Genomic DNA, 27,204 nt, shown 5'->3' on the forward strand with positions numbered 1-27,204 from the left:
GTGGTGTTTTTAAGGCTTATCTCATTTTCCCAAAAGATTATCCCCTCCGGCCTCCTAAAATGAAATTCATTACAGAGATTTGGCCCCCAAATGGTAAGTTTTCTAATATTATTTTCACATTTGCAAGTTTAATGATCTGTCACTAAAGATTTCACAACTATCTCAGTAAAAGTGCTAAGTGATTTTATGGTTTTTTGTGCATATGGTCTTGTAATTGACTCTAAATACAAAGGTTCTTAGTTTCTTTCCTTCCTTCCTTCCTTCCTTCCTTCCTTCCTTCCTTCCTTCCTTCCTTCCTTCCTTCCTTCTTTCCTTCCTTCCTTCCTTCCCTCCCTTCCTTCCTTTCCTTCCTTCCCTTTTCTTTCTTTTTTCTTAGTATTCTGCTTTGTTTGGAGATGAGGAGTAGCAGGCTTGAGTTCCAGATCAGCATGGACCTCACTATGTAGCTAAAGTTTGCCTTGAACTTTTGGTAATCTTTGTGTCTTAAGTTGCCAATTGGTCGGCTTACAGGCAAGAGCCGCTACCACACTCTGGGAGTGTTTACCTAGCATGCACAAAATCTTAGATTTGCTCTTCAACATTGCATAAAATGTATGTGGTGATGATGCAAACATGTACTCTTCTAGCTATACAACAAAGAAAGTTGTAAAGGTGTATCCCAAAATCTTATAGATTGCAGAATTATTTATGTTAGCTAAAAAGTTATGGCTAAAAGTTAGCCATAATACTAGTGCCTATCAGTTGATGAAAGTAAAAGCAAAATACTGCATATACATATAATGAAACGTGATTTGATTTATAAAAGTGTTTGGTATGATTTGGTAACAAAAAAGTGAAACCAGATGCCTTTGGTATCTGTCAGTGTCTGCCTTCACATGCACGGCCATACACAGGCATATGTTCATACATGGAAAATAAATATTTTTTTCAAATTAACAAACAGATGGAAGCAATCATTTAATAATTCCACTTATGAAATTTCAAGAATATGCAACTCTGAAGAGTATATTCATGGTTGTTTAGGACTGCTGGACAGCTTGAAGGGGAGAAGGGTCAATATAGATTATAAAAGAATTTGTGGGGGTGGTAATGATGACAAAAGTTCCTAAAAGTGTGTGTGCTTTGGTTGTATAACTGAGAAGTGTACTATATAGAAACAATTGGATTGTATGCTTCAACTAGATGAATAATGTGTTGGGTGTTAAAGTTATTATGGGGATAGCTGGTAAAATTGTTCAGTGAGTTAAAGTTCTTGCCATGGAAGCCTAGTAATCTGAGTTTGATCCCTGGAATCCATATAGAGGTAGAGATCGCATTCCACTAAGTTATGCTCTGGCCTCTGCACATGGTCTGTGGCCTATGTGTTCATAGATACACACAATAATAATAATAAAATAATTTCCAAAAACACTACATGGCAAATAGTAATTTGTGTAGCTTAGATGTATGTCAGTTTAGACCTCTCTCTCTCTTCTGTTGTTGGTTTTTACTTGTTTGTCATTTTGGTTTAGTTTTTTTTTTTGTTTGTTTGTTTGGTTGGTTGGTTCTTTTATTTTTGAGACGGGTTGTCACTGTAACATTGGCTAGCCTGAAATTATGTATGTAGATCAGGCTGGCATTAAACTCAGAAATTATCCTGCTTTTGCCTGTCATGTGCTGGAATTAAAGATTTGTACTGTCATGCCTAGCTTTCATACAGGGTTTTCAAGTGGATTTAGTATTAGAAATAAATCCATTTGTAAAGAGCAATGAGATGAAAGGGAAAAAATAACAGACAAAACATTGTATGGGGAATGAAGAGCATTTTGGCAAAATAAATGTAAATATTAAGTGTATAGCTAGCTATAGAGTTAATAATTAACATCTCACAGAGAACATAGTTGTCATTCAACATACTTTTGGAAATGTTGCTTAAATCAGAGATCACTAGAATTTAAACAGTGTCAGTATAGAAGAACTTTTGTCTTGAATAAGACAGCCATAATGGCATCAGTGTTTATTTCTGATGACTATATAAATGACATATTTATTTTAAAAGTGTGATTCGGCATGATTCTAATTTTGGTCATTCAACTTGGAATGCATTCTACCAACATTTAATGATGAATCTTGAAGACATGATAATTGAAATATGACAAATTTAAAAGAACAAAACTGATTGTGTGATTCTGCTTCAGTGAAATATTTAATTAAAATAGAACGGGGCATTTTAGATACTGAAGATTTAGGGAAAGTAAAGAATTTGTATAGGCAATTTGATTTGAGGAAGATGTATAGTGGTTGTAATTGTGTATCATTGTGATTTTTAATTCTTAACTGAGAAATGGAAAAAATTGTAATTTTATTTGCTATATATAGCACAATAAAAATAAATTTCATGTCAACAGATATTAATCTGTTAATTAATAAGATAGATATTCTCATTTTTGAAGTGACGTGTGAAATTAAAATATTTTAAGATTCTATAGCTTTAAATCTAAAATGATTCAAATTTTTTTTTTAATTTTTTTTATTCGATATAATTTATTTACATTTCAAATGATTTCCCCTTTTCTAGCCCCCCCACTCCCCGAAAGTCCCGTAAGCCCTCTTCTCTTCCCCTGTCCTCCCACCCACCCCTTCCCACTTCCCCGTTCTGGTTTTGCTGAATACTGTTTCACTGAGTCTTTCCAGAACCAGGGGCCACTCCTCCTTTCTTCTTGTACCTCATTTGATGTGTGGATTATGTTTTGGGTATTCCAGTTTTCTAGATTAATATCCACTTATTAGTGAGTGCATACCATGATTCACCTTTTGAGTCTGGGTTACCTCACTGAGTATGATATTCTCTAGCTCCATCCATTTGCCTAAGAATTTCATGAATTCGTTGTTTCTAATGGCTGAATAGTACTCCATTGTGTAGATATACCACATTTTTTGCATCCACTCTTCTGTTGAGGGATACCTGGGTTCTTTCCAGCATCTGGCAATTATAAATAGGGCTGCTATGAACATAGTAGAACATGTATCCTTATTACATGGTGGGGAGTCTTCTGGGTATATGCACAGGAGTGGTATAGCAGGATCTTCTGGAAGTGAGGTGCCCAGTTTTCGGAGGAACCGCCAGACTGATTTCCAGAGTGGTTGTACCAATTTGCAACCCCACCAGCAGTGGAGGAGTGTTCCTCTTTCTCCACACCCTCTCCAACACCTGCTGTCTCCTGAATTTTTAATCTTAGCCATTCTGACTGGTGTAAGATGAAATCTTAGCGTTGTTTTGATTTGCATTTCCCTAATGACTAATGAAGTTGAGCATTTTTTAAGATGCTTCTCCGCCATCCGAAGTTCTTCAGGTGAGAATTTTTTGTTTAACTCTGTACCCCATTTTTTAATAGGATTGTTTGGTTTTCTGGAGTCTAACTTCTTGAGTTCTTTATAGATATTGGATATTAGCCCTCTATCTGATGTAGGATTGGTGAAGATCTTTTCCCAATTTGTTGGTTGCTGATTTGTCCTCTTGATGGTGTCCTTTGCCTTACAGAAACTTTGTAATTTTATGAGGTCCCATTTGTCAATTCTTGCTCTTAGAGCATACGCTATTGGTGTTCTGTTCAGAAACTTTCTCCCTGTACCGATGTCCAAGGGATACAAATTGGAAAGGAAGAAGTCAAACTATCATTATTTGCAGACGACATGATCGTCTACCTAAGTGACCCAAAGAACTCCACTAGAGAGCTCCTACAGCTGATAAACAACTTCAGCAAAGTGGCAGGTTATAAAATCAACTCAAGCAAATCAGTGGCCTTCCTATACTCAAAGGATAAGCAGGCTGAGAAAGAAATTAGGGAAATGACCCCCTTCACAATAGCCTCAAACAGTATAAAGTATCTTGGGGTGATTCTTACCAAACATGTGAAAGATATGTATGACAAGAACTTCAAGACTCTGAAGAAGGAAATGGAAGAAGACCTCAAAAAAAAATGGGAAAACCTCGCATGCTCATGGATTGGTAGAATCAATATAGTTAAAATGGCCATTTTGCCTAAAGCACTATACAGATTCAATGAAATACCCATCAAAATCCCAACTCAATTCTTCACAGAGTTAGAAAGAGCAATTATCAAATTCATCTGGAACAACAAAAAACCCAGGATAGCTAAAACTATTCTCAGCAACAAAAGAAAATCTGGGGGAATCAGTATCCCTGACCTCAAGCAATACTACAGAGCAATAGTGTTAAAAACTGCATGGTATTGGTACAGTGACAGACAGGAGGATCAATGGAACAGGATTGAAGATCCAGAAATGAACCCACACACCTATGGCCACTTGATCCTCGACAAAGAGGCTGAAAACATCCAATGGAAAAAAGATAGCCTTTTCAACAAATGGTGCTGGTTCAACTGGAGGTCAGCATGCAGAAGAGTGCGAATTGATCCATCCTTGTCTCCTTGTACTAAGCTCAAATCCAAATGGATCAAGGACCTCCACATAAAGCCAGACACTCTGAAGCTAATAGAAAAGAAACTGGGGAAAATGATTCAAATTTAAATGACTAGTAATTGTTTTTGTTTCTTGAGACAGGGTTTCTCTGTGTAGTCCTGGCTGTTCTGGAACTCACTCTGTAAACTAGACTGGCCTCTAACTCTTAGAGATCTTCCTGCCTCTGCCTTTTGAGTACTGGGACAAAAAACATTCACCATTACTGTTCTACCAAATGTTTGCTTTTTAAAAGTCATTTTCTTTTAAAATTGTTATTATTATTATTGTGGTGTTTGCTTATGTATGTATGTATGTATGTGTATATGTATGTATGTATCCACCCATCCTATCTATCTATCTATCTATCTATCTATCTATCTATCTATCTATCTATCTATCTATCTATCTATCTATCTATCTATCTTATCTTTCTATCTATCTATCTATCTATCTATCTATCTATCTATCTATCTATCTATCTATCTATCTATCTATCTTATCTGTCTATCTATCTATTATCTATCTTATCTATCTATCTATCATCTATCTATCTATCTTATCTATCTATTATCTATCTATCATCTATCTATCCTATCTATCTATCCTATCTATCTATCTTATCTATCCTATGTATGTATGTATGTATGTATGTTTGTATGTATGTATGTATGTATCTATCTATCTATCTATCTATCTATCTATCTAATCTATCTTATCTATCATCTATCTATCTTATCTGTCTTATCTATATATTTTATCTATCTATCTTATCTATTGTACCTATCTTATCTATCTATCTTATCTATTTATCTATCAGGTCTTATCATCTACCCTTGGCTGGCATGGAACTCAGAAATCTGTCTGCTTCCACCTCATATATTATGTGAGTAAAGGCATGGGCCACCACACTATATTATTATTAATTTGTTCTGTGTGTATGAGTGCTTTGCCTGCATGTAGGTGGGTCCTTGTATATGTGTACCTGGTGCCTCAAGATCACAAAAGTGGGTTTTGTATATCCTAGGACTACAATTATATAAGGTTGTGCTGCCACATAGTTGCTGGGAATCAAACTCAAGTCCTCTGGAAGAACAGCGAATACTCTTAACAATGGAGTAATCCTAACACACCCATTAATGATTTGGGGGTTGGGGGTTGATACAAGGTCTCATGCATTCCAGGCTGGCCTTGATCTTGTAGCTAAGGATATCCTTGAACTACTAATCTTTCTATTTATGTTTACCTCTTGAGTGTTGAACTTATAAATATGTGCTGTCATGACTGGTTTATAGGATGCTGGATGTGGGACCAAGGCTATGCATTCTGGGCAAGTCCTCTTTTCTCTGAGCTACATATACCCTTCAGTTCCTATCTCCCAAATCTTGATCTTAAGTAGATTCCTTCTGATGGAATTATATACAATTATTCAATCTCATTTTTTCAAAGACAGTTCCTTATTTTGTAAAATGTAGGGGAAAACAAAAACAACATTTTGGGCTGAATGTTACAATGTTTAATACTGTTCCTTTTTTATTTGTTAATTCCATTTTGTTGGATTTCACAAGCCATGGGAGTGGGTTAAGAAGAGAAACCTCAGTTAAAGGAAAGTTTCTGTATAAATCAGCAAAAACATGAGTTTTTGATTACATGTGAAGAGTAATTTTGCTTTACAGTAGGGCTTCCAAAAGTACTTGTTGGATTGATTAATTTTATATCCCTTGACATACAAACACCCACCCTCCCTCCTTTCCTCCCTCCCTCCTTCTGTTTCTGTCTCTCCCTATTCCCTCAGTCTCCCTGTGTTCTTTAACCATGAGTTGGGATAGGAAGATTGCTAACAGGGACAGTTAAAACTCTTTCAAAACAACAGCCAACCAAACAAGCATACATATGTTATTACTGATTGAAATCTTTTTATACTCAGAAAATTTATTTATTCCTACTTGTTTTGTAAACTTCTTCAAGTAATAATAGTATTTTTGACAGAAGACATTTACTGTGAAAAGTTACTTTTATTAATTGCTGATATAATTATTTGAATATGTTTATAGATTAACACTGTAGGATTTTTTTGAGAATATTTACTTTTGGATAAAATAGTGCAAAGTGAGATATAGTTGTGTCTTTCTTTATCCCCTATAAAATTGAGGATATTTCTGTATTTCTACCCCACTGACTGTTACTATATGGAACTTGCATTTAAAATGAGTTTGTGAAGTAGATTATGAGTATCACTTATTTATTTTAAAGCTTTTGTTATTGTGTATATTTATGTTTATGAGTGTTCTGTCTGCATATATGTATGTGTACCATGTACCTATGGATGTAGGACAAAGGGATTGGCTCCCCTGGAAGCAGAATTACAGATGATTGTGAATTGCCTTGTGGGAGCTGGGAATTAAACTTAGGTACTCTGCAAGAGCCCCAGTGTTATTAACCACTGCAACATCTCTCTAGCCCCTATTTTATTATTTTTAGTATGTGGATGTTTTGCTTATATATATATATATATATATATATATATATATATATATATATATATATATATATATATATATGTCTGTATACCACATGCATGCCTGGTATCCACAGAAGCCAGAAAAGGGTGTCAGATTCTCTGGGACTGTAGGGTGTGAACTCTCCTCCCCCTTTACAATTTTTATTTGCTGAACCTTGAGGACCATCTTAACTAGAATTTGAGATAAAGACAACTGTAAATGCTGAGAATAAAGAATTGGAGAAGTAGAAAAGAGACGGCATGTCCTTTGAATCAGGGACAGCAGTGGAGGTCTGCAATTACTTGTAATTTTAAAGAATGTAAAATATAGTTAATCTGTAACATTCTTAAAAGTTAGTAGATTACATTTAGGAAATCTCCATGTAAATAATGTTTTATATACATAAGTATCACATTTGTGATATATTATGTGTAACCAAATTTAAACAATTCTTATTCTATAATTTTACAGTTGATAAAAATGGTGATGTTTTGCATTTCTATTCTTCATGAGCCTGGGGAGGATAAATATGGTTATGAGAAGCCAGAGGAACGCTGGTTACCTATCCATACTGTGGAAACCATCATGATTAATGTCATTTCTATGCTGGCAGATCCTAATGGAGACTCACCTCCAAATGTAGATGCTGCGGTAAGGTATTTGCCTAATAACTGCTCCTTCTATCCTTTACCCTTTTTATTCTCTCTTAATAAAACTCAACATGAAACTTACTACGTATATGCATCTCTTTGTGTCCACATTTTCATAAAAATAAAAATTTATTATGTATAATGGATTATTTTGTATAATCTATGTATAATGGATTATTTTGAAATATGTAGGATAAATACGGTTATGAGAAGCCAGATATTGCACAATATCTAGATACTGTGCCATAGCAAATTTGATCTAGTTGGCATACATTAATTCCCTCACTAATTTTTTAGTAAGAACAATTAAAATCTATTCCTTTTCATTAGTATTCAAAATAATGGATTTCATTATGATATATGTTCATAAAATTATCTTGTAGTTGTCTTGGTTTGAGGCCTTTTTTGTTTTTTTGTGTTTTTTTTTTTTTTGGTTTTTGGTTTTTTTCAAGACAGGGTTTCTCTGTGTAGCCCTGGCTGTCCTGGAACTCACTCTGTAGACCAGGCTGGCCTTGAACTCAGAAATCTGACTGCCTCTGCCTCCCAGAGTGTTGGGATTACAGTCATGCACCACCACCGCCCGGCTGAGGCCTTTTTTTTACTTCGAAAAAATAAAAATTAAAAATTACTATTGTCTCTGCATTCTTTGATTGGTTGTTATAGGAAAGAGAAATAAAGGCTAAGTATTTTTGTGAGCATTTCCTGGTATCTACTTGTTTATTAAAAGTTGGTTTTGTTGCCAGGCGGTGGTGGTGCATGCCTGTAATCCCAGCACTCTGGAAGACAGAGGCAGGCGGATTTCTGAGTTTGAGGCCAGCCTGGCCTACAGAGTGAGTTCCAGGACAGCTGGAGCTACACAGAGAAACCCTGTCTCGAAAAACAAAAAAACAAAACAAACAAACAAACAAAATCCAACATGCCTTCATGATCAAAATTCTATGGTCAATAGTACTAGAAAAAGCATAGGTCAAACCCAAAAAAAAGAAAAACAAAAGGCCAGGCGGTGGGCGCACACCTGTAATCCCAGCACTCTGGGAGGCAGAGGCAGGCGGATTTCTGAGTTTGAGGCCAGCCTGGTCTACAGAGTGAATTCCAGGACAGCCAGGGCTATACAGAGAAACTCAGTCTTGGGGGTGGGGGTGGGGAACCAAAACCCAAAAACCAACCAAGCAACAACAACAAAAAGCATATGTCTGTAAATTAAAAAGCAGAACCTTTTCTGCTTTGCTTTGTCTGGCCTCAAAATAGTGTTTCTCTTTGTGTAGGCCCTGCAGGCCTGGCCTGGAACTTGCTCTGTCAACTTGGCTAGCCTCAAACTCACAGTCAGAGAGTTTTTCACTTAAGCCACCAGAAAGAAGTCACAGCCACATGTTTTTCTCCTGCTTTTTGTCTATTTCTTTTAAGTGCCAGATGAACCAAACCTTTTAAAAGTTTTTTTTTAATCAAAATGCATAACAATAGCTGGGCTACAGAGTGCATTCCAGGATAGTCAGGGCTAGCTACACAAAGAAACCCTGTCTCAAAAAATCCAAAAAAAATTAAGCAAGAAGGCAAGCAAACAAACAAACAAGGAAGGAAGGAAGGAAGGAAGGAAGGAAGGAAGGAAGGAAGGAAGGAAGGAAGGAAAGAAAGAAAGAAAGAAAGAAAGAAAGAAAGAAAGAAAGAAAGAAAGAAATTAAAATGATTACAAATGTTCCTTCTCTGCATATCCAACCACTCCCAGATATTAACATTTTACAAATGTGTTCTTTTTTTTTTTTTTTTTTGATTTGATTTTTTCGAGGCAGGGTTTCTCTGTGTAGTCCTGGCTTTCCTGGAACTCACTCTGTAGACCAGGCTGGCCTCGAACTCAAAAATCCACCTGCCTCTGCCTCCCAGAGTGCTGGGATTACAGGTGTGCACCACCACCGCCCGGCTCTACAAATGTGTTCTTGATATTGAATTAACAAAACTTCCTTTAAGAATAGATGATTTCGCCGGGCAGTGGTGGTACATACCTGTAGTCCTAGCACTCTGAGAGGCAGAGACATGCGTATTTCTGAGTTTGAGGCCAGCCTGGTCTACAGAGTGAGTTCCAGGACAGCCAGGTCTATACAGAAAAACTCTGTCTCGAAAATTCAAAAAAAAAAAAAAAGATTAGAGGAATTTGATCCTCTGTACTAGGGAGGGTAAAACTAAAGAATATGGTAGGCATTTTGCCTATGGTATCTCTTCATATGTAGTCACAGGTGATTGTGAGCCCCTATAAAGGTACTAGATACAAATCCTTTTTTTAAAAAAAAACAATCATTCAGTACTCTAAATTGTGGAGCCAGTGGGACATTTCTTTAGCCCATGAAGGGATTTGTGTGTGTGTGTGTGTTTGTCGGTGTGTTTGTGTGTATCTGTCTGTGTTGTTTTCTTTAAGTGTATAGAATGATAGTAGACTGTAGAGTTGGTTAGGTTCAACTCTTGTTTCCTTTTTTTTTTTTTTTTTTTTTTTTTTTTTGGTTGTTTGAGACAGGGTTTCTATATATAGTGCTGACTGTCCTGGAACTCACTCTGTAGACCAGGCTGGCCTCAAACTCAGAAATCTACCTGCCTCTGCCTCCCAGAGTGCTGGGATTACAGGTGTGTACCACCACTGCCCTGCTCCCTGATGACTTTGAACTTAGAGATTTCACTGTCAAAATCTTCTGGGATTCATAGCCACTGTGTCTCAAGATCTCTAAGCCAAGATCCAGGTCAGAGTTCATTCCAGATATAGTCACGTTGACCACCAGGGATAGCTGCTACATGGAATATAGTTGGTCTTGCCAGTTGCTTCTTGCCAGTTACTTCAGTCCACTTTACAGATAAACTAAAGTGAGGTGGGGTTTAATTTCTGGAAAACTTGATTTGTTTACTTCTAGTTTGTTCTTATTTCTGAGATACTAACCCCTTATATAGAGATCAAAATATTTGGAAGATTTGTAGATTGCAGTCCTCATTCTTTTAGTATGGTGTTTGTTAAAAACATGGCTACTTTTCAGCCACTCCTCTGGAGTTGACAGATTGGTCTCAGAGTGGAAAGAACCCCATTTGGGGAGAAGTGGCAGATCTTTGTAAATTTTGTTCTCTTCTGATACTTGACTAATTTCCATTACTTGGGAAGTGTCTTTGGTTGGGACAATTTTGTATAGAAAACAGTTTTAGTTTCTTGTGGGCTTTGCTTGGTGTTGTTTTTCCTTCAATATAGACACCAAGCTCACAGCCTCTTGAAAGACAGGCAAGTACTGCACTCCTGATCCATATCTATAGTCTAAGCATCTATCTGAGTATCAGACCTGTCTACCCTCCTTATTACACCATCAATAAGGATTTTCTCACTGGCTTTTCACAGCAGAAACCTTGGTGAGCATAGGTGCTCTTAAATGAGCAATCAAATGAATTACTATTTTTAATTTTTTATGTATGTATGTATGTATGTATGTATGTATGTATTCATTCAGAACAGATACTGTTTCTGTAGCCTAGCCTGGTCCTGAGCTCATTATGCAAATGAAGCTGTCCTTGAACTCCTGATTCTCCTCATTCTACCTCCCAGACACTGAAATTATAGGTGTAATACCCCATACCTGGCTTTAAATTTGAAGATATATTTTATTATCTGTAGAGAAATCGCATGAGGAGATTGCTCCCAGCTTGCTAGTTTCCAGGCAACCTAGGGTCTTTGTCATTCTCAGCCGACCAAGACAGAGGAGACACTTCCTCACGCAGAGAACCTGATGTTCTCCCAAGCAAGCTGCAAACCTGAGGAAGCGACCTTCCTGTTCCCCTTCCCATGAGAAAGTAACTTTGCTTATAGTTTAATAGACATCATGATGGGCAGCAATGCAGCAAGCAGCAGGCATGGCAGCTGGAGTAGAATGCAGAGAGCTCACATCTGCAGGCACAAAGTGTGAAGCAGAGAAAGCAGACTGAATATGGCAACAGTCTTTAACCTCTCAAAGCTGACCTCTGGGGACTCACTTCCTCCAGCAAGGCCGCATCTGTTAATCCCTTCCAAGGAGCACCACCAGCTAAGTGTCCAAATATCTGAGTCTGTGGGGGACATTCTTATTCAGTTACATTAATGACTGTGACATACACATTAGCAGAATTCTCAAGTCATTTGCTTTTAAAAGTAGGTGTATAGATTCAGAGTTTCTTGGAAACAGTAATTTTCTAATAGGAATTTCTCTGACTCTTAAGTGATAAAGTCTTCAGGACTGGTAAATAAGCTACTTAAGGAGAATTTAAGAGAAACACATGGCAGTTCTGGGCTTGTAATGAATACACCATTGAACACCCTCACACCTGCCTGGAGCAAATTTGAAAGCAAAACTCCTTTTTTTTCCTGTTTTTATTTTTTTTTATTCGATATAATTTATTTACATTTCAAATGATTTCCCCTTTTCTAGCCCCCCCCACTCCCCGAAAGTCCCGTAAGCCCCCTTCTCTTCCGCTGTCCTCCCACCCACCCCTTCCCACTTCTGAAAGCAAAACTCTTCTGTTCGCAGAATTAGTAATTTATTCTCAGGGCCTTTTCCATGTGCCCCTAAAACATTTAAATTTTCTTTTCTACTCCTATGACTTAGCTGACAACTTCTGTGTGTCTTTAGCCATATTTCATGTATATAATATGTCATTAATACAAATTTCAGAAAGAGAAACCAAATCAAAGGTCATTTCAAAAACTAAAGAGTCATGTGTGTGGATAAAATATGTTTAAAGTGTTAAAGATTCTTATAAATCTTACAAAAGCTAAGTTGACTTTAATAGGGTATTTAATGCTTCATATAATAATCTTTTATATAAACATGCATAATTACCAAAAGCAGTGTAAATATTGTATTAATTTATGAAATGTAATGCAGTGATAGTCTAAGTTGTGGCTAGAAAAATTTGACTTTCTGCCTCTTTTTCTCTAATAATGAGCTTACTAGTTAGTCCCTAAGACTGAAGCTAGAGACGTGTCAGTGTTTGGTAATCCTGGTGTTGTATGGTACAGTTTAGTTCTGCCAGTGTTTTCTGTCCTCTGGCCCCCTCTTCCCTTATCTGCCCTCATGGCTCTGCTCTTGTCTGCCTCTACCCAGTCTGAAGGTCCTCACCCCTCTGCTATCTCCCAGTAAACCTCCTCACACCTGATCTCTTGCATGTAGTAATTTCTCAAGAGCATATCTTGGCATGGGTGTGCAATAATACCCCCTTGCTGTATTATATTTCAGCCTCATGTATTACATATTTTATCCTGATAATCAGTCCCTTGTGCTGTGTTCTTTTAATGAACTTCTCACGGGGTGCAGTTTGTATGGCAGGTGTGTTATACTGTGTGTGTTTTCTTGAGTGGCTAGTATGACATAGTTTAAGAGCCATTTTCTGTCAGATGATGAAGGATGTTAGCATTCTGTCCAAACTCCATCCCATCGTTACCTGGCAATAGCCAGGTAGGCCTGACCCACTATAAAAGAGCCTGGTTGCCCCCTCTTTGCTCTCTTGCCCTCTTGGTCTCTTGCTCCTCCCTTGCTCTTTTCCTGCTTCCCTTTTTCTCTTCTCTCATTGCCTTCCCCCCTCTCTCTCTCCACGTGCCATGGTTGGCTTCTACATCTCTACTCTACTTCTCTAGTGTCTCTTTCTCTGCCTCTACCACCCTCTTAACTCCCCTCCCAATGCCCTTAATAAACTCTATTCTATACTATACCATCATGTGGCTGGTCCTCAGGGGGAAGGGATGCCTTGGCATGAGCCTGCTGAGGCACCCCATTCTCCCATGCCTCACCACATCACCATAGAACATATCCCCTCCTCTCTGTATCTTTCTACAAACATTCCAAAGGGAATATTTTAGTAGATTGTTTAACTAAGTAGTGGTAACATGTAAGTGACTGTTAATTTGATTTATTGATGTTTTATGCAAAGTGAATGTTAAGTGTTGTTATTCAGGAGGGCATGGATTCAATCTCTATAGACCTCACTCAGCCAGTTGAAAGGTTGAAATGTGTTTAAATATGAGGCTTAAACTGTAGGGAGGAAGTTCTCTGGACAGATTGTACTGATAAAGCATCCTGAAAATAATGCATTTGACAAAATTTACTTGGCATTAATCTTTTGTCTTCCGTTAATTGGACATTTGAATTTTTAAATTTCCCATTTCCCTTGATAAATATCAACGAAGAGTACATTATTATATAAAATTGACTTAATTTTTTCTACCCACCACGAGGCAGGGCTGTTGGAGGAAGCAATCTGAGAATGATGACTGGGAAAATGGGTGTGTTTAATGAATAAAGACAGTTACATGTCTAGATAATTATTTTCTTTTTAGTTTATGATATGGTTTCAGGTATGATGTGACTTTATACACCAACTCTGTGTTTTTAGTGTTCATAAACTGTAACCCTTAAAGTTCACTTTACTGTCAAGAATTTTGTCCTGAGGAAGTAGATATTTTGCATAGAACAATTTAACGTATTTTAGTTTATCTCAGCATTGCTGGTAATACTGAGAATTAGGAATATTGCACAAGTATCTAGTACATAGTGTCATCTGTTTCTCTGGGCTATGAATCTTAATGTATGTGATTATTAGCACTCTTTAGTCCTTAGTGTAGGTCCTTGTTATAGAGACAAAAGCTAGAGCTACATTTTCATTAGTATAGTATTGTACTGTTGTCTCTGTGATCACTGAAACTAACTATTAGGGACAGGTTTGTTGAGTTAAAACTAAGTACTAATCAATCAAAATATTTGCTATGCTTAATGAGGGTAGATCATATTGTTTATACTTACAAGTTTTGCTGGTAAAGTGTTACTTCAGAGTCTATCCTCGTACAGGTTTTAGAGTTAGTCTCTAGAAAATGCAAAATTTTCTTCAATGTACCTTGGCAAATTTAACTTCTAGACTTCGGTCACATATACTCTGAGAAACAAAAAATTGTTTAAAAATATTATTGCTTTTTATAATCACTAGTTAAAAAACTCCTTAATTCTCTGTAGCACCTTATTCATGTGGAAGGAAATGAATGAGAAAACAATTGCAGTAATTACTATTTATTTCTTAATATTTGGTCTTATTATTTGGTATGTTTGTTTCCCTCTGGTGTTGGATTTAGAAAATTGTGGTTCTTTTATTATTAGTTTTTTATTAGTATTTATTATTGGCCTTTTTATTAGTCTTTACTAGTATTTATTATTGGTCTTTAATTAGTAGGGAGGGGCTGACCGCACAAAGATCCTTGGCTTTTGTGTTTTTAAGCCCTCTGGATCTTTTGTCTGGCCTATAGCCTTCAGCATGTGTGTTGATATTAGGCAGCCTGCAGTGTAAGCATTTGGGAGAGCTGGTTTGTCTGTCCTGTGCCCTGTTTAGAAGTGTGGTGGGGGGATATTGGAAATTCGAAAGCTGCAGGGGAAGGTTGGCTTGCGGCTGAAACGCCTAGATCAGTCTGCTGTGTCTGTGAAGAAAGCTTTGGAAAGATAGCTGTTGTTGTTCAATTGCTGATCTTCAGCTGTGAATGTTGCTTTTCAGGCAGCATTGATTTTGGGTCCTTGAATTTTTCTCAGGCTCAGGGAACCCCAACTATGCTGTGACATTGGCGCCACCTTGTGGCCCACCTCAGGGCTGTGTTACCTCTGGTTGTTTAGGATATAGGGGGCTGGATTTTCCTCTCAATTTAGTTCAGTTCTAAGCTGGATATAAGGTGCACGAATTTGTTGCTAAAATTTCCAACCCTTATAGCCCATATAAATGACACATAATCCAAATATTTTAATTATAAGTCATATGTCTTCATTGGCAAAATACTTACTTCCCAATCACTAAGATTTGTGCTTTCTCCCATCCATGTGGTCCATAGTGGCTTCCTCCTCTCCTCTTCCTTCTCTCTTTTTCTTCCTCTACCTGTTCCCCCTTTTGAACCTCCAATCCCACCTTTCCCCTCCACTACCCAATCATAGACTCTAACCTTTGATTGACCAATTAAAATAGAGAGAAGGTTCACATGGCATCACCTAAGTACATGATGGTCTGCTTGTGTGGTCTGACTCTTTAATACAAATCCAAATAGTGTTAGTTATTTAAATGTGTGTTTTACTATATTTCTTACACAGCTGTTTTCCAAATATGCCTTTGTCTAGTCTGCTGTAGCAGCATAGACATGTTTTGTTAACAGTGTATTTTCTTGCCAGTAATACATGCATATTTGTTTGTCAGATATGCTACTATTGATATCTAGAGTCATAATGGTTCAACACTAAAGCTAACTGTCAGAATTTTGTTTTGGTTTTGAGTCAGGGTTTTCTGTATAGCCCTGACTGTCCTGGAACTCACTTTGTAGACCAGGTTACCCTCGAACTCGCAGAGATCTGCCTGCCCTCAGTCTCTGAGTGCTGTGGTTTAAGTCCTGCACCTGGCTTGTTTTTTTTTTTAAATACATCATTTTGTTGACTTCTGGGTGTTTGGTGATACCTAGTAAATTTGCACTTTAAATATATTTAAGTGGATCTTCACTTCCTGCTCAATCCTTTATCTTAACAGGCAAGCTTCCTCTGATTTGGAACAAAATAAAAACAGGCTGGTCTTCCCTTGTACCTGACACAGGTAGGTACTAAAATTGTTTTCTTCAAAACAGTTCTATTTGATGCTTTCATTCTGATGTTCTTACTGGTATTCTAATGATTCCAAACTTCTTAATATAAAAATCCTCTAGGAATGTTAGGTTATATAAGTTACAGTAACTATAACTGAAAACTTTGCTACTATGTTTCCCATTAAACGTAACTGTGGCTACCTCAAAATGTCAGGTCATTTCAGTGCTGTATGCACTGGGATTCCAAGCTTTCCTTCTTCATGGGGACTTTATAAACAGCTGAATTTATGAGCTGTATAAACGTGACATTTTATATTCCGTTCCTAATCTCCTGTGAGAATGATGCTGATTGGTAAGGGTAATTGAGATTTTCTAGAAGGCTGTTTCAATAATGCACTCTTAAAAATTAACATTGAAATAGAACTGTTGTAACTATGTGGTAAACTTAGGGAGATTGTTTTAACATCTATGTAGATTGTCTCATTTGTGTGTGTGGCTAACACTTGTCATCCCAATCCAACAGGAAGCTGTTTTGTGATAGTTGTTACTTAAACTAGATTCTAGTTCAGTTATTTTGACAAAGGTTTTGGTCTCTTTTTTTTTTTTTGTGGGCAAAAAGTAAGGTTCAAGATTATATGATAGTAATCTTTATAACTGTGGAAAGGGAGGCATAAAGAGGGAGATGCTAATGGGGTTTTAGAAAGTTGCAGGGTCTTTCTATGTGAATGTTTGTTGCTCTTATGTTATTTGTTTGTATATCTAAATAGGCTTTTAGCCAGTAGTTTGGAATATTTCATAATAATGCCATCTGTTATTTGTTTCTTGGTTTTTTTAAACCAAAGGTCACTTGATCTTGAAAGCTTTAGAATACTATTATGAGATAGGTCAATGAATGGGAGTAAATTTTTAAATTTATATGTTGTAAGAAACCATGTGATAGGCATTTTATTTAAATCTTCTGTACCCCTTAAATATTTAACATTTTTTAGGTTGTTTACCTTCTGTTTCATAGTACTTTGAACAGTAGAATTGTGATTGTTGTTTGCCTTACATATTCAAGGCCCTGAGTTTGATGCCTTGTTCTACAAAAGAAAGATCGTGATTAGTGAAATTTACATAGAGAATGGCAAGAGTTTGATTTAGTGTAGCCTGGATCTGAGTCCTTGCTCTGCCACTTTCTGCGACAGGAGCATGCATGGGTGTTTGCCTTTCTTGCCTATTTCCTCTCTGCAAGAGGAACGACAGGAATCAGTGATGCCCAGCATACATCTGCTTAAAAGCAGCAGGGAGAAAGTTTTAGTGCCTTGCACCTAGTGGGACTAGACAATCGCCTCACAGTTAGTATGTGAAGTGGCTCAGTTGTTCGGGAGTAAGTTTTTTATTTTGTTTTGTTTTGTTGTTTAAAGCTGATACGCAAGCATATTCTTTGAAATCAGAACGTCTTATAAGCTTAGAAAGTTCTTAGAGTTTAGATTCTTAGATTTAGGACCTGTACTATTATATTTTGGAACACCATGAGGGGTATTTATAATAAAATTATTATAAAGTAATATTATCCTAATAGTTGGATTACAATAATCCTTATAAACAATCTCTGGTTTTTCTAAGTCAGTAATTGTCCTTACGAGATAATATTAACTTTCAGCTCCATAAATGCAATAAACGTGCTGCAGAACTAGTAACATCTAATGGTGAAAGAAAAATTCCCTTTGTATGTAGATTTTTGTTTTTTTCTGTGGACTTTTTGAAATATGTCTAATTAGAAGAGTAGTATGATAGCCTAAAAAGTTGGAAATCAAGCAGACTGGAGTTAAATTGCAATTTGGGCATTCATCAGCTGTGGGACTTAAATTACTAGTCTATAAAAGGTGGGGGTAGTAGTAATGTTTTCCATAGTGCTGTGAGAATTAATCTATCCCCCTGTAAACCTCTTTGTTTTAATACTTATCAAGAACACTGGGAGGCAGTAGCCATTGTTATTGTTGTTTCATTAAATAAAGTTTGTAGAGTTGTGCAGAATGGAGCTTATTAAAGGTAAGTATGTGAAACTACACATACCAAAATTGTTACAAATAATCAAATTTATCTTGTAAAATTAAATTTTAAAAGAAGACAATTAGAAAATAGAATAAGAAAGAATACCATGGTGTTGTTAGAAGTGATTTAAAATTCTATCAGATAACTAGAGAAACTGAAATTCATCTATTAAGGTGGTATACAGTCCACAGTATATTCTATATTATGTTATGATACCATTCTTCTTGAATGTGATTTCTAATCTGTTTTAAATGATAAGTATTAGTTTGGGTTTGAATGTTCTTTTTTCCTTTTAGGCAAATTGAGCTGGCCCAGACAGCAGAGCTCTGTAAGGCATGTTGATATTGATTGCTTCTTTGTCTCAGGGGCTATAAGAAATATAACAGATCTCAAAGGTCTGTATTCTTGTTTGTTTTAAGAAAGTTGATACATATCAATGTGTGTGTGTGTGTGTGTGTGTGTGTGTGTGAATTGATAACAATGTATTCTTTGGAAAGTATTTGGATTTTTCTTAGTCAAAACTATTCCTTTGTTCAAATTGGCTGGAGCCTATATTCACAAGTGTAGGAAAATTAGAAAACTACTGCTTGGTGTAAGCTGAAATATACAGAGAAGAGTATCTTAAATTGAGGACTGTATTATCTCAAATAGATGAGGATATTTTCTGGATATTTTTCATATCTTTTTATTGTTTGTTAAGGGAAAATTTCTATTATCCTGTGTCTTCAGACTTTCTGTTCTTCTGTTGAAGTAACTCTCCTCTATGAATGTAGGTAAACATACTAATCTTTGGGTTTTGATAATTTTATACTCTAGAGGTGAGTAATCTGGGCAGTCTGCTTTTTTTTTAAATGAAATTTTAGGTTTATGTGTGTACTACTTACTAGTATTGAAACATTTATTTAGGATTTTTCCTTAGTTCTTTCTTGACAAGATAGCTACAATAGTGTTTTCTTTTTAAGGTCAGTTTTTCTCTTATGTGAAAATTCTAGAAAATTCTAGATTCCCAACAAGGCTTTATTTTTGTCCTAGGTAGTTGTGACTTAGCTCTGAAAAGTATTATTTTGAATTTGAAAGAATTAGTTTTAGCCTTGGGACAACTTACCTTCTAGTAAATTGTTCTTTTTTCTAGTTTATATGGAGAGGCAAGAAGACTTTCTGTGTTATGTGTTTCTTTGTTCTGAGTCTCCTGCCCTCTAAGCCTGTGGTGTTTTACTTGCACATCAGTTTTATAACATTATTGTTGTCTTGTAATTTTATACATAAAAGGAAATGATACATTAAAGTAATGTTCTTAACCAAAGCAAAATCTGGGGGGTCTGAAATTCACATTTGGTTATATGTTAAACATCAGATTTTCATTGCTGTGCATGAATCTCCAGTTTGTTTCTATTGCTATAAAATTAAAAAAAAATAAAATAAAATGGGAGGATAAACGTATTTATATCTGAATTGTAAAAGTCTGTTTATAGTTTTTGTTTTGTTGTCTATTCCTACAATTTGAGCCTGGGATCTGAGTTGTCTGCTTTTCATTGTAAGAAATGAAAAGCCATGGAAAACTGACTCTGCTGATTTTAGATTGAGTCGGTTTACAGAAACATTGCTGGAGCCATGCGTGGTGCATGCTTTTAATCCTAGCAGGTGAACATCAGTGAGTTCCTGGCCAGCGTGGTCTACATAGAGAATTTCAGAAGACCTTGTCTTAAAAAACATTAGGTGATGTTATATGGTGATGCTTTTTAAGATTTAATGCATAAATGATTAAAGAACAAATATTATATAATTAAAATTGCATGAAAAAATTCCATTACATGACCTTAACATCCTTTTGTACTTAGAGAAACAATTCAATTTTTTTTCTCACAGGAAAAACAGTGGCTCTGTCAGCAACCATGGCACAGGAAGGTCACCTTTTCTTCGTGGTGCTAACATCCAATTGGAGTGGCAGTATTACCAAAATAAAATCCTGAAAGGAGAAGCAGGTACACATGAGTGTTTAAAAGCCATAGTAACCTCTGGGTGGCTTCTGGATATTGCTGGTGGTGTTGGTACCTTAGAAGTACAAGTAGAATTAGAATAATTAAGAATTTGAATTTGAAGGTTTTAATGATGCTAGTGACTGTAGAGAGAATATCTTGTGTATTGTACTAAAAGAAAACTATGGCCTATAGGAAAGTGTAGAATACAAGATGAGACATTCAGAAGGCAGAAAGAATTCTGGGATAGAGCCAGGGATGAGATATTTGCCTGGGAAAATGTGACGAGACTGACACATGGTACCTGAGCCCAGGTAAGTAGTCATGTGTCAGAAAGTAGATTTGAGTAAGTGGGTTATAATGCACTATGGCCTAGTCAGAGAAGACTAGCTATAAGGCCAAGATATTTGTAAGTATACATATTTTGAGTCTGAGTTTTATTTCTGGGAGCATGGGGCTGGGAAGAAGACCTAGGTCCAAACTTCTACAAGTGACAACTTGAATCACAACAAAATCTAAATCTGAGCAGATGACCAGTGCATAGTTATGTTTTCTGGAATTGGATGATGGTGTTTTCCTGAAACCCAATCTACTGTGTCTAAATTTAGATTGGGATTGTAAAGCATGGTGTGAATTGTTTTCGTATTAACTAAATAAGTTATTAGCCATTTGGCTTATGTCACAGTGAAGACACTGAAGTTTGTGTTCTTCAGTATTTTTAAGAATTTAAAGGTAGACACTGTGGTACCTAATCCCAGCCTTTGGGAGATAGCACCAGGAGAACAGTATTTTCAAGGGAAGGCTACAGAGTAGGGAAACCCTGATTTAAGAAAGGACACAACCTCTTTTGGAACCAGAATCTAAATGCCTCATTTGAGTGAACTTGTTGTTTAGAAGGAATATTTTCATAGCTGTCTTAGAAAACTAGTCTCTTCACATCATAAGACCTTTATGTGTTTTTATTACCTTGCATTACAATTTGAAAGAAATTGGGAATCCTTTCTCATTGGTTTCCTTGTGGAATAAATTGTTAAAACCACAAATCTTTAAAAAAAAATCATTCTTTTAGAGAAGCATTTACCAGAAGACTGATATATAGCACAGTAGAAAGGATCTAGAGTTGGGTTTTATCCAAGTTACTTTGGTTCCCTGTTTTGTCAGATATAAAACACTGGGATTATTTTATAAAAGACCCAGATGAGGCAAAACAGAGTCTGGGCATCTGGATTTCTTTTCTGGAATTAGTCTTTCTTGATTGTAATCATCTGCTTACACAGTGTATTGGGAAACATAATTGTAGGCACACATTTATACTTTATATATATAATGAGTTTTTCAAGTTTTCTAAGGCTTTTATTAGCTGTTACCTGTTTTCAGAATATTTTGAGATTTAGTGATTTTTGTCAGTAGATCATGGGGTAACTTTCTTAACTTGTTTAGGCCTTGCTTCATTGTTTATGGTTAGTTTCTTAAGCATACCTTTGTACAAGGTGGCAATGGGGTATCCCTTTCTGGTCTTCTCTAGCTACCAATACTGCTTCCCCTGCTCCTCCTTCAGAGGAACCATGTGGACTGTTTCCTGTGGCTGCCACTTCTGCTATCCACTGGTCTTGTACAAGCATGTTTAAGTTTAGCGGTGGTAGGGAAGTTGTAGGTGGAGCTGAGTGTCGTTTATCACTCCTATCCTACCATAGCCAAGAGCATCTTTTCAGAGGTGCAGGCAAGGGAGAAGGTGAGGGATAAAACCTATGTCTCTCTGGTCTCCAGCCCTCACACCTCGCTTGAGGTTTCTCTTTGTCCTGGAGGGATGGATAGCTAGTTCCTTCAAGCTGGGAATAACACAGTGTCTTGTGGGCAGAGGTACTAGTCTGCTCATGGAAGGCCCTGGTCCTCGTGTTTCTTGTGCTCCAACCCATCTCTGTGTTTCATCCTGGGGCACTGGAGAATTGTGGGAACCTTAGCTTCCTAGGCTTGGTGTCCATCTAGATGGGATGTGCAGATCTCTGGCAGCAGGCGCTTTCTCCACTCTCTATATTCCCTCAAAGCGTGATGACAATATGGTACATGTTGGGTAGGGGAAAGGCAATGAGAGGCAATCGGTCTCCCCACCCCCATCCCTGCCTCCTTCTGTCTTGTATTTTGCTATGTTTTTTATTTATTTATTTAATTTAATTTAATTTTTTTAAAACACTCATTTATTTATTATATGTAAGTACACTGTAGCTATCCTTAGATGCTCCAGAAGAGGGTGTCAGATCTCATTACAGATGGTTGTGAGCCATCATGTGGTTCCTGGGATTTGAACTCAGGACCTTCAGAAGAACAGTCAGTGCTCTTAACCTTTGAGACATCTCTCCAGCCCAGTATGTTACTATGTTGGCCAGATTTCTGCCCATCTGGATCATAATTTCCTCCACCCCAGGTCTACCAGATGTCAAATCTGGACTTTTTTTTCTTTATTTAAATGAGGTTTAAGTTGGCCATTTTCCTTAACTTTTCTTTTCCTAAGAGGATTGTCAGCTAGTTGCCTGGTTTTTGTGTATATCACTCTTGGTCTCTAGCATTAGGGCAATGGTGAAGTTGGTATTCTGTTCTCCGTATCACCTTGATTCCTAGTTGACAAGTTGTCCTTTTTATTAAAGCCAAAATTTGTTTTTAGTACAGTACTCATGATACAACAGTGAATAATAAGATGGACCAATTTTTTTTTTAGAAAAGTGGACTGATTTTTAATATTTAATGATTATTTATTAACAATTAGAAAATACAACCATTAACCTTTATTTTGTTCCTTCTTTTTTAATAATAAAAACCATAATGAATTCAAGCAGTTTTCTTGGTTTTTTAAAATTCCTTATTAAATTATGGTAGTGTTGACCACGTATCCCTGTCTTACTCAACAGAATAAATTGTATTAATGAGTGTTAAAGTAAGATGGGCCAGCTTTAAATTTTAAAGTCATTACTTTCTTATTACAATAAAAAAGTGGTAAAAAAAATAGATCTTTTCATCTCTCTCTCATTATGTCTCTCTGTCTCTGTCTCTCTCTCTTCCTTTTGGATGATTGTGTGCTTTTTAAAAAGATTTTTAATATCTGAAGAAAAATAAAATATTCGGCTAGGTTTGTTTTGTTTCATTTCACTTTTTCTTTTGATTTTGCCTTAATAAACATAAGGAGGTTGACCTCTCTCTCCAGCCTTCCTTGTTTTCGAGGGGCCATTATGAGTCGTTAGCCTTCTTATGCTCTATCCTTTTCCTCTCTTCTTTATCTGTCTATCTCTGTCTGTCTCTGTTTATATATCTATCTGTCTGTCTATCATCTATGTTTTAGCATTTTTATTATGTAGCCTTGGATCCCTTGGTTAATTTTATTTAATCCTCCCGTGAGGATTGTGCTATAGATCACCCACAAGCACACACAATTTTAAATTTTGATTATTTTTTTTCAAATTCTTTTTTTTTGTGTTATTTTTTTTATTATTCAATATAATTTATTTACATTTCAAATGATTTCCCCTTTTCTAGCCCCCCCACTCCCCAAAAGTCCCGCAAGCCCCCTTCCCTTCCCCTGTCCTCCCACCCACCCCTTCCCACTTCCCCGTTCTGGTTTTGCTGAATACTGTTTCACTGAGTCTTTCCAGAACCAGGGGCCACTCTTCCTTTCTTCTTGTACCTCATTTGATGTGTGGATTATGTTTTGGGTATTCCAGTTTTCTAGGTTAATATCCACTTATTAGTGAGTGCATACCATGATTCACCTTTTGAGTTTGGGTTACCTCACTTAGTATGATATTCTGTAGCTCCATCCATTTGCCTAAGAATTTCATGAATTCATTGTTTCTAATGGCTGAATAGTACTCCATTGTGTAGATATACGACATTTTTTGCATCCACTCTTCTGTTGAGGGATACCTGGGTTCTTTCCAGCATCTGGCAATTACAAATAGGGCTGCTATGAACATAGTAGAACTTGTATCCTTATTACATGGTGGGGAGTCTTCTGGGTATATGCCCAGGAGTGGTATAGCAGGATCTTCTGGAAGTAAGGTGCCCAGTTTTCGGAGGAACCGCCAGACTGATTTCCAGAGTGGTTGCACCAATTTGCAACCCCACCAGCAGTGGAGGAGTGTTCCTCTTTCTCCTCACCCTCTCCAACACCTGCAGAAATGGCTAAGATTAAATTTTGATTATTATAACAAAAGGAGATTGACAAGTATCTTTTGTTGATGGTGGTGGTGAAGATGATGGTGGCAGATGTTGCTGCAGTGGCAGCTCTCTTTTTCCCTTTTTCTTCCTATGAAAACCAGTCAGAATGGCTAAGATTAAAAATTCAGGAGACAGCAGGTGTTGGAGAGGGTGTGGAGAAAGAGGAACACTCCTCCACTGCTGGTGGGGTTGCAAATTGGTACAACCACTCTGGAAAGCAATCTGGCGGTTCCTCCGAAAACTGGGCACCTCACTTCCAGAAGATCCTGCTATACCACTCCTGGGCATATACCCAGAGGATTCCCCACCATGTAATAAGGATACATGCTGTGCTATGTTCATAGCAGCCCTATTTATAATTGCCAGATGCTGGAAAGAACCCAGGTATCCCTCAACAGAAGAGTGGATGCAAAAAATGTGGTATATCTACACAATGGAGTACTATTCAGCCATTAGAAACAATGAATTCATGAAATTCTTAGGCAAATGGATGGAGCTAGAGAACATCATACTAAGTGAGGTAACCCAGACTCAAAAGGTGAATCATGGTATGCACTCACTAATAAGTGGATATTAACCTAGAAAACTGGAATACCCAAAACATAATCCACACATCAAATGAGATACAAGAAGAAAGGAGGAGTGGCCCCTGGTTCTGGAAAGACTCAGTGAAGCAGTATTCGACAAAACCAGAACGGGGAAGTGGGAAGGGGTGGGTGGGAGGACAGGGGAAGAGAAGGGGGCTTACAGGACTTTCGGGGAGTGGGGGGCTAGAAAAGGGGAAATCATTTGAAATGTAAATAAATTATATCGAATAAAAAAAATTAAAAAAAAAAGAAAAGAAAAAAGAAAATATTCGGCTATTTCTATCGTTCCTCCAGCTTTCCTGTCTTGTTCGTTTATATTTAATCCTCCAGTGATGGTAGTCCTGTGAGCATGTGCCAGCATACACACACATAGACACACACACACACACACACACACACACACACACACACACACACACATTCACTACACAACACCCAGGGATGGGGGGCTGTCATGGAGAAGGAAGAACTCATTAGGAAGCATTGGCTTAGACATGTGAGAAAGGTGATAGTGAACCAGAGACTTTGAATGTCAAGCTATTATATTCCTTAAAACTTACAATAACTGTTCTAACAAAGAAATATTGAGTTTTTTCTCCATCTGTTTCTTTTCACTCCACAGATCATGCTGACCCAGAAAGTGGGGATCTGATGGCTGAGATTAAAGGCTTGAGCCACCATGATTATCTGTAATAAAGTGAGGTGTTAGAGCCTGTGGCCTAGTGAAGTGAACATCGGGGCTGGGCGAGTATGGACTCAGAGATGACCAACTCTGTGTGTGTGCTACACTCAGTTCTCTCCTTCCAGCCAGGGATGAGTCTTAGGCTCACAGATTTGTGAATATGAGCTTGCTTTGTTGCGTCCAACATAACATGTTTTCTGCTTAGTTTTTTCCTGCATGCTTGCTTCCTTGGTGTGGTTTCGCTTTCTATCTGTGCTGGATTCCTAACCTGCACTGGGGAATCAGAAGCAAGGTCAGAGTCAAAGTCTTTTTGATAAAGAACCAGGAATACATACCAGCACATCTGGGCTGACTGTCCTTCTTCCCAAGGGATGGATCAATCTCAGAGAAGATGGTCCTTCCTCTTGATCTACAGGTAGTACCCTAAATATGGTGCAGCCCATTTTCCTTCTTGCACTGTACACTTAATAAAATTAAGTAAATTAAAGAATGAACTTTCCAGTTATATATTTTTTTCAAGCTAGTTAAATTCACCCTCAATACCTATACCTGCCACACACACCTAACTACATCTCCCTGTATGTGTGAGGGGGGTTGCCATGTCTGTTGGTCTGCAAACTATTTGAGAATGCTTGATGGCCACAGAGGCTATGAGAAGGGTGTCAGTTGGTCTGGGAATAGAAGAGCAGCCAGTGCTCTTAAATTCTGAGCTATGTCTTTCCAGTGGACAGTTTTCAGCATGAAATCAGTCATAATTTTAGTGTGAATATATTACAACTCATTGTCCTTTAATATATGTAAGACTAACTAGTATTGATGATGGTTCACTTTTCTTAACCTCGATAGTCAAACTAGGACAGACTTGCACACTACCTAACTATTGGGGAGATAATTGATGTGGAGAAAAGGAACTTGTCTAGTCAGTAAAGTGTTGCTGTTTTTTTGGGGGGGGGGGTTAATAATAGAAATTGTATTTTGTCTATATATTTTATTACAAGTTCTTGTTTTGATTCTCATTTTATTTCAAGGGAACTCTCTAGATCAGTAGAGCCTCCTTACAAGTCACCACATGTAAATTGGATTTACATCCCTATCATCTAGAGGATAGCAAGCACAGAGAACAGCAAAGACAAAAAAGAAAGGACAAAGAACTCAGAGGGTGACACATTAATCACTTTGGGTCATTTTTTTCCTGTTTTACCTTGACTCTGACTTCTAACAAAAAGAGAACATCAAGAAGAAGAAAATGAGAAAGAAAATGAAAGAAACAAACGTCTTTGGAGCCCTGGTGTTGTCGTCGAGTCAAATTTTTAAAAGACAGAGAGGAGTTGTGAAAATCAGCTTGCTTAGTGGAAGTCCACAGTGTTATATAATCAGTACCATTGTGCTTTATCTTACAGAAAGTTAAACATGGCCTGTGGTCACACAGTTACTAAAGAATTGAACTGTAACCTACAATTCTCTCTCTCTCTCTCTCTCTCTCTCTCTCTCTCTCTCTCTCTCTCTCTCTCTCTCTCTCTCTC

At 37.1% G+C, this 27,204-nt stretch overlaps 1 protein-coding gene across 3 annotated transcripts; it reads left to right on the top strand.

The window, feature by feature from the left end:
• Positions 1-27,204, top strand: LOC127680457 (DNA repair protein REV1-like). Of its 3 annotated transcripts, none has more exons than XR_007976950.1 (6): positions 1-93; positions 7,431-7,615; positions 16,142-16,204; positions 18,527-18,625; positions 20,097-20,212; positions 26,710-27,204. XR_007976950.1 is itself a non-coding variant. In XM_052175906.1 (5 exons), exons 1-4 carry the CDS (start codon positions 60-62, stop codon positions 20,198-20,200), a joined length of 300 nt encoding a protein of 99 aa, XP_052031866.1. In that variant the 5' UTR covers positions 1-59; the 3' UTR covers positions 20,201-20,212; positions 26,710-27,202. The 3 variants fall into 3 exon arrangements, 1 of the variants encoding a protein (XP_052031866.1); XR_007976949.1 differs by having other exon boundaries at positions 7,431-7,610; XM_052175906.1 differs by lacking the exon at positions 7,431-7,615 and having other exon boundaries at positions 26,710-27,202.

Source organism: Apodemus sylvaticus, chromosome 3 (assembly GCF_947179515.1).
Source record: "Apodemus sylvaticus chromosome 3, mApoSyl1.1, whole genome shotgun sequence".
Classification (NCBI taxonomy): domain Eukaryota; kingdom Metazoa; phylum Chordata; class Mammalia; order Rodentia; family Muridae; genus Apodemus; species Apodemus sylvaticus.

Bases quoted from the DNA above. Each gene is read 5' to 3' on its own strand.
- LOC127680457 (XM_052175906.1), top strand. From the start codon at position 60: ATGAAATTCATTACAGAGATTTGGCCCCCAAATG. The intron at 16,205-18,526 runs GTAGGTACTAAA...TTTTCCTTTTAG, and splicing joins TTCCCTTGTACCTGACACAG to GCAAATTGAGCTGGCCCAGA. The intron at 18,626-20,096 runs GTCTGTATTCTT...TTTTTCTCACAG, and splicing joins AAATATAACAGATCTCAAAG to GAAAAACAGTGGCTCTGTCA.